Raw genomic sequence first — 13,862 nt, 5'->3', positions numbered from 1 at the left:
GGGTGTGGGGCTGCCAGGTTCCCCCTGGCCACCAGCAGGGTATGTGGGGTAGGGTGGCCAAATCCAGGCTGAGAGATTTGGGGACCTCAGTGGAGTAAAAAGCCACGGAGCCTCCAAAGCAGCCATTTCCTCCCGGGAAACTGATCTCTGCCGCCTGGAGATGAGCGGTGAAACCGGGGATCCCCAGGCCCCACCTGGCGGCCGGCATCCCCAAAAACCAGACCCTGAGAGAGCGGGTTTGATCAAGGGAACCGCGCGCGTGCTGCCCTGGCAGCTCTGAACCCGGTCCTGCTCCCTCCGTTGCCTCCAGCACGTCGCTTGCGACCCCGTCGGGGCGGCCTTTCGCCTTGCCAAGGAGGCCTTCCCCGCCCCCCGGCCAAAACTCCGGGGCCTCCCTTTAAGGACTCGGCCTGCGGGGCGGAGCGGCGGCGCCAGCTTTGGCGAAAGGAGCGGCGGCGGCGGGTCCTGGGCGAGGCCGGCGAGGAGGAGGAGGAGGCGGCGGCGAAGATGGCGGCCACTGGTGCAGCCGCGGCGACCGCCTCGGAACAGGTCGGTAGTGCCCTGGTGGCGTTTCTATGGCAGCGCCCTCGGCCGCCCGCTGTCTGCAGCCCGCCGCCCAGGAGGAGGAGGAGGCGGCTGGGCCGGGCTGGGCTGGGCTGGGCCGGGCTGGGGGGGGGGGTTGTGGCGGCTGCCCCCCCCCCACACACACACACATCCCCTTGCTCCTCACGACGGCCAGGGGGTCTACGGCTGCATACGCTTTCTCCTGGGCGGCATAAACCCCCGGCGCCTCCCACTGTCAGCCCACCCTTAGGCGCCGAGGCTGGGGCGGGATGCGGCCGGGGAACGGGCCGCCCCCGACGGCTGGCCGGGCGCCGAAGCGAAAATAGCAGCCTCGACAGTCGCGCAGAAATGAAGTGGGGAATGTGTCTTCCTTCCCACTGCCCTGGCTCGAGAAAGAGAGAGACCATTCCCCACCCTCTGGCTTAAAAAGGGGTGGCCGCGGGGGTTGCTTTCCTCTGTTAGAGGGTGGGTGCTTTCACACGCACCAAGTAATGCATGTTCAATGCACTTTTGCAACTGGATTTTACGGTGTGAAACGGCAAAATCCGCTTGTAGAGGGTCGCTGAAGTGGACTGGAGTGGCATTATGTAGCATGTGTGAGAGCCAGCTTGGTGTAGTGGTTTAGAGGGGCAGCTTCTCAGCTGGAGAGCTGGGTTTGATTCCCTGCTTCTCCTCTTGCAGCCAGCTGGGTGGCCTTAGGCTAGTCCGGGTCCTGCTAGACCTGTTCTCACAGAGCAGTTATTTTAGAGAGCTCTCAGCCCCACCTCCCTCACAGGGTGTCTGTTGTGGGGAGAGGAAGGGAAGGTGATTGTAGGCCACTTTGGGACTCCTCTGGGTAGTGAAAAGCAGGGCATTAAAAACCAACACTTCTGAAAGCGCCTGTTGTGTAGGTTTTGAGAAGGAATTGGTTGCCTATTAGAATGTGTTTGTAGTTTATGCATAACTGCTTTTTATTTTGTTTTGTGACAGCAATTCATGTTTTATTAGTTATTTACTGATCATACTGTGTTGTCACCATTTAATACTGTGTTGTCACCATTACTGTGAAAAACATGAGGCTGTGGTTACTTGTCACTCTGTGTGATGTGTATTTCTGTGTTTGTTTAGTTATGGCTTTGGTTTCAACAATAAACCTATACATGTGTTTGCAGAGCCCTACGAAGATGAGCTAGGCCTGTTTTGTAAAGCATATTCATAGCATCAAAAAAATGCAAGAACTGATTTGTTGCAGATTTTGAAATACACTGAGCTGCATAGTGAAATTTTTAATTTTGAAAAATAGAGGCTTCACAATGTCCATGTTTTAAAATCAGAAACATGCTATACAGAAATCCAGTAGATTCAAAAAAATTACTTGAGCGTCTGAACTTAGTTCCTCAGAAGCACAAACATATACCTCCGTTAAAGGTAAAGGTATTCCCCTGTGTAAGCACTGGGTCATGTCTGACCCTTGGGGTGACGCCTTCTAGCGTTTTCTTGGCAGACTCAATACGGGGTGGTTTGCCAGTGCCTTCTCCAGTCATTACCGTTTACCCCCCAGCAAGCTGGGTTCTCATTTTACCGACCTCGGAAGAATGGAAGGCTGAGTCAACGCTGAGCCGGCTGCTGGGATTGAACTCCCAGCCTCATGGGCAGAGCTTCAGACCGCATGTCGGCTGCTTTACCACCCCATGCCGCTAGAGGCTCCTAAAAAGGAGCCTCCAATAGGCTTGGTTAAATGCCCAGCAGAAAAAAGGGTATTACAAAAATCCATATAAAGCAAGATCCAGTCAGAAGAAAAATACTTTCACCCAAAGTAGGTGTGAGATCTCCAGACAACAGCAACAGATTAATCATCAAACTGAATGCAAGATGAAACGAGAAAGTGGAACCAATTAAGGTATATGAGGGACATATTAGCACCCATCGTGAGTGAGGAATCCAAAGTTTTGTTGGCTTCCAAGTTTCCCTTGAATTCTTGACACACTATAAAAACAGAAGCCATGTAATATTTATTTTTATTTATTGTTGGATTTGTTTCTTGCCGCTATTGGAACCATCTTGCGATGGGTTACAATCATGAAGCATAAAACCATATAAAAGCAGACCCCTCCCCAATTAAAAACCCATAATTAATTTTAAAAGCCCAGCAGCATAAACTGTCCTTCTCCCCCCCTCCACCCACTGACCCTCACATACCCAGTGCCTCAAGGGTGAACTCAGAATGCCTGACACAGACGGTATATGGATGTATGCAAGGCCCCTCTTATCTTCTACACCAGTGGTCCCCAACCTTTTTATCACTGGGGACCGGTCAATGCTTGACAATTTTACTGAGGCCCGGGGGGGAGGGTTAGTCTTTTGCCAAGGGACGTTGCCACTGCCGCCTGAGCCCCTGCTCCACTTGCTTTCCCGCCAGCGCCCCTGACTTCGCGCCACCCGCCGGGGGGTGCTGCCAGCAGCAGCTGCCCTATGCCACACTGAGGGGGAGCCAAAGACCTGATGGAAGAGCTCCATTTTACAGGCCCTGAGGAACTATGGAAGCTCTTGTAGAGCTGTCAGCTCTTCCGAGAGCTCATCTCACCCAGCTCATGATAACACAACTCACTGTGTTGTTTTGATTCTTAATAAAAAGTATTATGTGGATTCAGCATTTAGATTTTGCTATGGAAGAACCTGGCTACTTCTTATTTTATTTCTGTAGGTACTAATAACCCACATCCCAGTTTACTGATCTCCCGACTTGTTGGGCTTTTAATAGTTTACTGTGAATGTCATTGTGGCACAACTGAAAATTCCTGTTGTTTTATTGTATGCTTAGAATTGGACTTAATTTATCATTTGAACGGCATTTTAGCAAAGCTCTAATGGCCCCGTGAAGAAGTCCATGCGTGAGAAGGCTGTGGAGCGGAGGAATGTGAACAAAGAACATAATAGCAACTTCAAGGCCGGTTATATTCCCATCGATGAAGACCAGCTGCACAAAACTGGCTTACGAGGCCGAAAAGGCAACTTGGCTATTTGTGTGATCATTCTCCTTTTTATTTTGGCTGTTATCAATTTGATTGTGAGTATGAGACATTGTGCTATTATTAGTATTGTTAAATTAGTGGTTATTAGATAGAGCACCAATATATTTGCAATGGTGGATTCATTCATTTCGGTAGGGTCTAATCAAATGCAAGCAAGGATCTAAATCAAACTTTATTCTGCATAATATTGGTCTAACATTGAAAAAAAAGTTGGTGTTTTTTAAAAAAGTAACGCATCACTTGTTCTCCAGAAAATATAGACACAGTAATTTTAAACCCACCTCCTTAAGTTGCATTCTGTTCAAAAATGAGGTCTGAATAGGATAGTTTATAATTTAGGCTCCAGGCAGCTACACATTCCTTTGGCTCTTCTCCCCCCCCCCACCCCCATCGCCATTGTTATTACAATACATCCAGTCCTTCAAATTCTAAAGAACCATTCAGCTCAAAGAATTAATTTCTCATGTAGGTGTGCACTTCCACCACAAGTGGATGACTGCAGAACCTGTCTGAGTGTGCAGGTAGTCACACCCAGATGGATTGATTGATTGGTCATATGAGGTGCATGGAGTAGCAAGGAGATCCGAATATTGTCTGGTAGCCAGGCAAGGGACCTGCATAGGTGGTTTGCCATTCCCTACCTCCACGTCATGACCCCATGTGTTCCTGGGAGGAACTCTCATCCAAACACTAGCCAGGATCAGCCCTGCTTAGCTTCCATGATCTGGGGGTATTGGGCTTGCCTGGGCTATCCTGGTCGGTGCTACACCCAAAGATCTGTGAGCTTATCATACATGACTGGTGGTGCTTGACAGAGGGTGTCTGGAGCTCCCCTGCTTCCTCACACCCGCAGCCTGCTTTCTACCACCTTTCATACACCTGCACCCTGCTTGCCATCTACAACCTTTGTGCTCACTGTACTTTTGTGCCTACTCTCTACTCATGGGCTTACTACTAGCTCCCTTTCCTCTGTGCTTCCTCTCATTACGTCTCCTGAACCTGCTGCCCACGCCCCCCCATTCATGTGCCTGCCCCTTCATAGACAGTAGCAGCAGTGGGCTGGTGGAAGCTGTGGGCCCTGGCAGCTGCCCTGCTCTGGAGGATTCTGATGCTAACCCTGGCAACAAGGTTAAAGCCAGCTTGGTGGACTGCAAGTTTTTTCATCACATTCTAGGTACACAGAGTTCTTCTTAAATGTATCTAGTTCAAGCACTGGCATTCTCACCAGTCTGTGCTTTTGCCTTTTAGATCACGCTCATCATCTGGGCTGTGATTCGTATCGGGCCTGGTGGCTGTGACAGCATGGAGTTTCATGAGAGCGGCTTACTGCGATTTAAGCAAGACTCTGACATGGGAATTATACATCCACTGTATAAGAGTACAGTGGGTGGCCGCCGTAATGAAGATTTGGTAATTGTTGGAGAGAACCAGCCAGTAAGGGTTTTTTTTATGACCCCTAAGTGCATGCAGGAAACTGCCCTGCCTTCACTTATCTTAAAAGTAGTAAATTGCCTTCATTGTATTTAACACCGTTTACCTAACTTGTTTCTGAAGATTGTGTTTCAGCAAGGGGAAACAAAACTCAGCGTTGAAACAGATAAAACTTTAATTACCAGTGATATTGGTCTGGAATTTGTTGACCCACGGACGCAGAACACATTGTTCAGCACAGACTACAATACTCATGAATTTCATCTGCCAAGTGGAGTGAAAACTTTGAATGTCCAAAGAGCATCTACAGAGAGGGTATGGAATGTCTGGATTGTTTACTTTCTTCTGCAATTTCCATAATTTTTCTATAATTTTAAACTTGTAGCACTGTTTACATTATGGCTGGGTTTCTGTCAAGTATCAGCTGGCTTTCTCAACCAGGGCTTTGTGAAACCCTAGGGTTTCTTGATGGTCCTGGAGGTGTTTCCCAAATGGTTGGGGGTTAATTTTTATATTTTTTAATTTGTTATACATTGGATGTTATGATCACATATGGTCATGTTGACGTGCCCCCCAATAGCCAATGATGAGCTGGAGGGGGTGAGAAGGGGAGGGGCCCCAGGTGTCCACAGCTCTGCTTCCCAGCCATATTCTGCAGGATCATGTCACTTCTGGGGTTTCTCGAAGCCTGAAGAATGTTTCAGGTGTTTCTCAACAGTAAAGAAGTCCAGAAAGGCTGGTTTACATATTCTTCATGCAGCAGAGTAGCCACTTGAGATGTACGTACATGCAATAGATGAGCCATCATTTCATAAACTCATCCCACTGATGAAATCTGTGACATATTTATCCTGTCCCTTCAGCAAAGAGCTCAAGTTCTCCCTCCTTTTTTTTTTAAATCCTCGCAACAACTTTGTGCATTAGGTTAGCCTAAAATACTGATGGATTCAACTGAATAAAGATCTCAAAGTCCCCAGACCTGGTTTAACAGTAATCACTACACTGCACTGGTTATACAAATAGCTTTATTTAAGCAGTCGTGTAATCTTAAATGTATGTACTTGGGAGTAAGTCACACTGATTTATTTCCACTTAACTGCTTTGGATTGGGCTCCATGCTTTAGGAGCAGTCGGTCTTGACCTCTGGAAAGATGATTCCAGGAATCATAGGATAAAAAGACACAGGAGGTGGAAGAGGGGAATGCCATGAGAGGAGAAAGGGCTGAACTCACCACTGTCTTTTCATCCTTCCTCCCTCAAACATCAGAGGAGCTGCACCTGTAGGTTTTATCACCTCCCTTTCATCCCTGATGCCCCCCAAAGTTGGGGGGGTGGTTTTGTCCACAGGGGTCCTGCAACACCAGTAGTCAACTCTCTAGGGTTTGCTGGGGGGGGGGAGAGACGGAGGAAAGCGCACACCTGCCAGCACTTTCCACTGGCAATAGGTTGGATGCAGACACATTTCTCTGGCTTTGCCTGTCTCTTGGGCAAGCAACAGGTTACAGGATTTTGTGTTGGGGGGGGAGGGAGTGTTGAGCTTGAAAAAACCTAGATGGACAACTACAGTAGCCATCTAGTTCATGCCTCAAGGCAACATCATGTACCAAGCCACATTACCTGCTCATTTCTTGTTGAAAGGTGGGCGTTTCATAGCTCAACCCTGTGTATGATTGCAGAAGCTTTTGAGCTGAAAGAACTTACTCCAACATAAGTGTAAGTTCTCAGCCTAAGAGCATAACTATCTTAGTGGCAAGAAAGATACAACTTGTGATTGTAATGACTAATCAGTGTTTCTAGACACACTTGGCAGAGGGAAGTGCCACCGAGTTGCAGCCAACTTATGGCAACTCCATAGGAGCTTGGGGGGAAAGAGGCTTTCAGGGGTGGTTTCCCATGTCCTGCTGCTGTGTCGCTATCTTGGATTTCCTTGGAGGTCTCCCATCCAGATACTCACCAAGGCTGACGCTGCTTAGTTTCCAGGATCTGACAAGATTGGGCTAGCTTGAGACACCTAGGTCAAGGCAAGCACATTTGGTGGTACAATAAAATCAGAGTCCAGTAGCACCTTCAAGACCAACAAAGATTTATTCAAGGCGTGAGCTTTCGAGGGCAAGCACGCTTCCTCAGACCCACTTTCTACCACATTTGGTAGACACCTACCACTTATAGTGACCCCCTGGGGGGTTTCAATGCAGGAGACATTCAGAGGTGGCTTGCCTTTGCCTGCCTCCAAGTCACACCCCTGATATTCCTTGGAGGTCTCCCATACAATTACTGTCCACAGCCAACCCTTCTTAGCTTCCATGATCTGATGAGATTGGGCAACCTTGGGCTATCCTGGTCAGGGGGCCAGCACCCTGACTGAGATATAAATTCTATAATGTTCAGAGGGATTTAGATCTGGCTTACATATACAGGGGAATGAGATGGCAAAGACCTGAGCTACTTGAATGGACTGTACCAGTTCAGATACAGGAGGTGGAGAAACACAGAGGAGCACGTTGCAGAATATTCCACTGTGTGTTGAAAAAACTCCCTGCAAAGAACTGGAACTTATCTCCCTACTATACTAGCTTTCTGTTTGCATGGATTTTTTTGTTGTGGGAAAGAAAATTTAGAGTTATGAAGTGAGGCATTCCTCTGCTGGGGTCTCCTTCATATGTGAATCAAGCCTTGCATTCTCGTAGACATGATTAGAATGTCAGTTACAAATGTAACAATAGCCGTCTGTTCTAGTCCAGCTGTTGACCAGTAGGTTTGGAGAGGCTTTTTGTAAAGCTGCCGCTATGTTTAGAAACCATATTGTACAGTTGTGCTCTTCCTTCTCAGATTACCAGTAATGCTACCAGTGATCTAAATATAAAGACAGATCAGCGTGCAGTTGTCCGTGGAAATGAAGGCGTTTTCATTATGGGCAAAACCATCGAGTTCCATATGGGAGGCGACCTGGAACTCAAGGCAGTGAGTAATGCTTTTGAGGCTTGCGGAGTTTTATTTAGAGCATTTATATCGTGTCTCTCCAAAACCTGAGGCTTGTAGCTAAAGTTTAAGCAATAGCCAGGGCAAAATGCTATTGCCACCCCAGCAGCAGAGCAAGAACATTAAAAGATCTGGGTGGCCAATAATTCTTTGGAGCAGGGATTTTACATTTCTTCTAAAAGATGGGGGGGGGGGGGGAAGAGCCACTCCAGACCTAGAAGTAATGTGGGGCAGTTTCAGTAAAGGTGTATTTTCCCTCCTTCAGGAACAGTCCTATAGAGGGGCACGTTGTAGAATATTCCACTATCTGTTGAAAAAACTCCCTGCAAAGAAGTGGAACCTCTCTCCCTACTATACTAGCTTTTTTGGGGGGTGGGATTGAATTCTTAAATTTATTTCACTGCTGTAACATAATATGCATAATGTATAACTCGGTGTATAACATTGAACTGACAGATTCAAGGAATTTAAAATGGTCAATGCTTTTGTTTTCTACAAGAAAAAGTGAATGTATCCAGTACTTGATAAGAGAGTGGCAAGCTGCCATAGCCTTTGCTGTCCTTTCATGTGCATGTTAGGTTTTTCAATGTAAGAGAGAGAAAATAAGAACTTAAAAGTGCAAGTAGTGTTCTAATAAACAAAACAATGTACTTGAACAGAAACAGTCTCATGCTGACACACTACAGGCCAAAACTTAATAAGTTTTGCCACGTTAGGTTGGGTTTCTAGCACACATCATCATAGGAGACAATGTCATAGGAGGGTTGGGGGGAGGGGGTTGTCAGTGATTTCCCCTTTTTCTATTAAAAAACTCAACAAGTTTTCCAGAAAAATGTTTTCTCCCCCCCCCCGGCCTTTGCATTTCTAGTCACTGGGGCAAACATGAGTCAATTGAGCAAAGAAACATCAGGGACCAATGGGAGAACATGTTACATATTTATAGAGGTAGACAGAGTGGACTAGAATTTTTTTCTCACACTCCCAAATTACTATAACTTAGTGACACCCTAGCTGATAGACAGTAACTTCTGTACAGACAAAATATTCCTTTACTCAGTCAGTGATTAAAATTTGGAATTCACTACCAGGGGTTGTGGGACAGCTTTAAAATGGGATTCGATTCTATCAAGGACAGGTCTATCAGTGGCTACAAGCCATGGTGACTAAAAGGAACTCTCCCATTCACAGGCAGCAAACCAGTGGCACTGGTTTGAATACCAGTGCCATGAAGGCCTTAGCCTCCATACCTTGCCGTTAGACTTCCAAAATAACTGCTTGTCTAATATGTGAGATGAGATGCTGGATTAGATGGACCACCAGTCTGGCCCAGTAGGACTCTTCCTGAGTTCCAGAGGTGGTTTCCAGAGGCAAATCAGAGACTGCTGCAGTAGGTCTTAGCATCTTTATCGCCAGTCCTCAAAACAGTGGACTAGCACTGTCTTAAAAGGGAGAGCTACATACAGTTTGGTAGTTGAACTCATATAAAAGGCCTTTGATTCATTCCCTGATACCTCAATTAAAAGGATTTCAAGGAGGAATGGGAAAAGCTTTCCTTGTCTGTTGAGAATAGTATTGGTCAAGATGGCCATTGACCTAACTCTGTGTAAGGTAACTTCAGTTGCTCTAGTCACCCACAATGTTTAGACATGGATGTGAACACTTGCTTATTCATGGAAATACTGTGTGCCAGTTTCTGTCTGCTTGTTCTCTTTGGTAGGACAACAGCATTATCCTGAATGGAAGCGTGGTATTCAATATGTCCCGACTGCCAAGTTATTCTTATGGAGAACAGTTTAATAACGGTGACTGGGAGCGCTACAAGCTTTGCATGTGTTTGGATGGGACTCTTTTCCGTGTTCCAGTGAAGAGCCGCAACATGGGTTGTCAAACCTCATTTAATCCTTGTGGCAATATATATTAAATGCAAAACCAGAACATGCCTGAAAGACATTTGTAGTTATTGAGTTGGATCTTATCAGTTTTTCCATTTATACAAGGGGGAGGAGAAACTACTTTTTAACTCCTGAAGAGGTTGTGCTTGGAATCATGGGACATGGGACCGAGATCAGACCACACTTCTTGTGCCAGTGGAAAAGCTGATCAGAGCCAAACCACTGTTTAAAGAGGTGCATGTTTGTAAAGATTTCTCTTTTTATAGCACTTTGTAGTAGTATTATTTGAACTTTTTAATGCAAGATGCTACATTCAACAGTATTAGGTCATGTCCGTCAATTTGTTTAAGCAAGCTATTTATGATAAACTTTACTGCATTGCAGTAAGATAGGTAGGTACAAGCCAGGGGTGCTTTCTTACATTGCTGAAATTATCAACTTATGTAGTAAGAAGAAACAAGATATATTTTTGTTTACAGTTCCTTGCCTTTGCCAACTTGTTTTTTCCAAATGCTCCATCAGAAGAATCTTACTGCTGTCCTTTGTAATTTTGCATGCACTGCATTCTGAAGATAACCAACTGTGCCAATACCATATTGAATGTAAAAGGCTCAAGTATTTTTTAAAAATTCTGCCTGTTTGACTGTTTATGCACTGGGAACTTCACTGCCCCAACTCCCATACAGGAACACAAATAGGGGGCGGATGAGGTGCACCAGGCCAAATGCTCCCCCATGTGGGTGCAGGAAGAGGTGGGGCAACCTGCCATGGCTAAAACTCCAGCCTGCAGCCCAGCATGAAACCTCCAGTGCATAAACGGTCTTTGGCAGTATATTTTGCCTTCATTTAGGGTTCTTTTCCTGTTATATGCAGGGGCATCTCCTTCCTTCGGCAGTACCACCCTTTACAAAAGTTTAATGGTTATGTACTAAAGGATACAAAACTAATGCTATTTATATACAAATCTAGACTAGATAGCCATGTCTATAGCAGTAGAAAAAAGCAAGAGTCTAGTATCATCTTGCAGACTAACAAAATTTGTGGCAGCCTTTTCATCTATTCAGATACAATCTAGTTTGTCTGGATTTTATTACCTTTATCTGAATGTATTTATGTATAAACAGACTACTGTTTTATTCTGGCAAATATTGCTGACAAAAGTGAGGTCTTTGTTTAGAAAGAAAGGCTTTAGGGGTGTTACAGTTTCCTGGCTGCATTCCTACTTGTTTTAACACAGACCCTTCTGTGAGCGATTGTTCTGTGGGGGTAGAGCGTAATCTGTAGTGGGCAGCTTCAGGCACAGGATTGGAGCCTTCTGACCAGCTGGGTTCCATAAATCCTTGTGGTCCTTGGGTATTTTCCCAGATTTTTTTTTCAAGTTAACCATGTAAGCCAGGGGTAGTCAAACTGCGGCCCTCCAGATGTCCATGGACTACAATTCCCATGAGCCCCTGCCCATGGACACCTGGAGGGCCGCAGTTTGACTACCCCTGACCTAGAGGTTATGACTGTGTATAACTAGCTAAGCACTGTTCTAGATGCTACAGTGTCCAGTCTTTTAGATTAACTTGACTATTTTAATGGCCTATAAAACTGCAATGTGTGTGGGAAGAGACATCAAGTCACTTACTACTTAACGGTGACCCTATAATGACCTCCAAAATGTCAGGTCATGAAAACTGAGGGCTGTGACTTCCTTTACAGAGTTATCCATCTCATGCTGGGCTAATGTTGTCAGGCTCCCCCTTCCATCACCAGTGGGTAAATGGGGGTGGGGTAGGGCTGCCAGATCCGGATTGGGAAATGCCTGCGGGGGCAAGGGACCTCAATGGGGTACAATGCCACAGAGTCCATCCTCCATAGCAGCCATTTTCTCCAAGGGGACTGATCTGAGCTGTAATTGCAGGGCTGCCCTGTCCCACCCAGAATCTGGCATAGCTGGGCATCCCTGTTTTGAGTATTCTTAGACTGTCTCTTACCTTGCAAAATTTAGTAGGCAGAATGACATCTATGCTGTGGTGGGAGGAAGTAGAAATCCCCCAGATTTCATGACTGTTCTGCAAACTGTGGTGAGAGAAACTTGATGTTTAATATTATTGCCTGCAACTGCTAGAAATGCAAATTTGTTACTTGCAATTTAAGTATTTCTCAACCGATGCAGGAGATATGTAAATTTCAGTATGGGTTGTATATGCTTAAATATCATGTTGCTTCAGCAGAAAAGTGACATTGTCTTGAAATGACATTGCTTTGTCACTTTCAATTTGAAGAGAGAGAGAGACAACAGTCACTTAATGTGCTATTTATGTATTTAATAACTACCCCTCAAAATGAGGGTAACAGTAACCACCTTTAGGGCTGTTCTAAAGATTACTATATTAATGTATGTGAAGTGTTTTGACCACTTCATCAAATGTAATATATAAATATATATATAAATGCTATTATTGGTGTCGCTTCAAATGGAGACTGGGGCCTATATGGACAGGCTGCATAGTAAATAAATGAACACATGAAAATTAACAGGATTATTTCTGTGCTAAAATTGTTCTAGGGGTTGTTATGTTTGCCTATGTAAGCCAACATTTCCTATTACATTCAGGGTACCTGTAGCTTACAGCCATCAATTTAGATGCAGAAGAACAGGAAAAGACACAAAACATGGAAGGAAAAAGAACAGCAACAAAATGTTATTAACATCCTGAAGCATTCAAAGAATTACATCTTGAAGCTTTCAGGTGTGAAACATAGGTTGATAATGGAGCCCTGTATCCTAATGCTCTAATGCAGGCTGGCTCAGTTTTCTGGTGGGCCATTAGCTTTTTGACACCGTACAGCCGGCTTTCTCAACCATGGGGTTTCTTGACAGCCAAATAGGTGGGAGTTAATTATTTTGTTAAACATTTTTTTAAATGTGTTAAACATTTGAGTGATATGACCATATATGGCCATGTCAACCCCCCCCCTTTCCAAAATGGCAAATGATAAGCCAGGAGGGGTGACAAGGGGGGGCAGGGGGGCATGTACACAGCTATGCTTCCCAACCATATTCTGCACCATTGTACACTTCTGGGGTTTCTCAAGGCCTGAAGAATGTTTCAGGGGGTTTATCCCACTCTTCTAAGAATATCAAAGAGCACTACACAAAGGCCTCCCTTCTTCCATTTTCTCCTCCTAACAACTCTGTGAGAATGAAGGAGTAGCCCAAGGTTATCCAGTAAGCTTCATGACAGTGTTGAACTCTGTTCCTAGTCCAACACTGTAAGAAGTACATCACTCTAACTGTAGCCTTAGTCCAGGGTTGGCCAAGCTGTGGCTCTTCAGATGTCCATAGACTACCATTTCCATGAGCTTCCAGCCGTGGATATCTTGAGAGCCACAGTTTGCTTTAGTCAGTGAACTAACTCCTGTTTAGTAATATTCTGTATATATATATAGTGTTAATAGTATAATTATTCAGGATAGGATCCAAAGATCTCAAGTACACACCCAAAGTATTTCTGCAAGAATGTGGACTTACTTTTACTTCTAAGTGGTGGGAAGTAGGACAGATATTACACCAGCAACTCCCTTTGTAGGCACTTCTACATATAAACAGCTCATTGGAAAATACACTTTATGACCCAAGAAATAAAATATTTACAGTAGCAAGATTTGGCACCAGTCACTATACTAGTTAAGCAGGTTAACCTCCACACGAACACCCTCCCCCATTAATCCAGTAGTTAAGGTTACTGTTTGAGAACCCGTATTCAACATCAGAAATGCAAACAATAGCATGCATTAGAGTGCAGCCCAAAATACAACCAGAAGACTACCTATACCAAACAAATGTCCATATTTCTCTACAGTGGAGCTTTTATCTGCATGTTTGTAACTTAAGCAGCGTTCTTTTTTTGCTATATGAAAGTTGCATTCTCTGAACTAGCTGTGCTGCTTTCTAAGGGTAGGGGAGTTTCATTTAATAAAACTGCTTTAAAATTCA

General features: G+C 45.0%; 1 protein-coding gene across 1 annotated transcript; it reads left to right on the top strand.

The window, feature by feature from the left end:
• Positions 1–403: 403 nt before the first annotated feature.
• SGCB (sarcoglycan beta) lies at positions 404–13,862 on the top strand. The gene is made up of 6 exons (XM_077301987.1): positions 404–549; positions 3,401–3,610; positions 4,824–5,009; positions 5,130–5,321; positions 7,836–7,967; positions 9,703–13,862. The coding sequence occupies exons 1-6, from the start codon at positions 508–510 to the stop codon at positions 9,904–9,906; spliced, it is 966 nt and encodes a 321-aa protein (XP_077158102.1). The 5' UTR covers positions 404–507; the 3' UTR covers positions 9,907–13,862.

Source organism: Paroedura picta, chromosome 10, assembly GCF_049243985.1.
Source record: "Paroedura picta isolate Pp20150507F chromosome 10, Ppicta_v3.0, whole genome shotgun sequence".
NCBI classification, from domain to species: Eukaryota; Metazoa; Chordata; class Lepidosauria; order Squamata; family Gekkonidae; genus Paroedura; species Paroedura picta.
The sequence above is the reverse complement of the archived record's forward strand: the minus strand, read 5'-3'. Positions and strand labels throughout refer to the sequence as shown.

Excerpts from the sequence above, each read along its gene's own strand:
- SGCB (XM_077301987.1), top strand. The coding sequence starts at position 508 with ATGGCGGCCACTGGTGCAGCCGCGGCGACCGCCTCGGAACAG. Across the intron at positions 5,010-5,129 it reads TTGTTGGAGAGAACCAGCCA|ATTGTGTTTCAGCAAGGGGA; the intron begins GTAAGGGTTTTT and ends TTGTTTCTGAAG. Across the intron at positions 7,968-9,702 it reads GCGACCTGGAACTCAAGGCA|GACAACAGCATTATCCTGAA; the intron begins GTGAGTAATGCT and ends TCTCTTTGGTAG.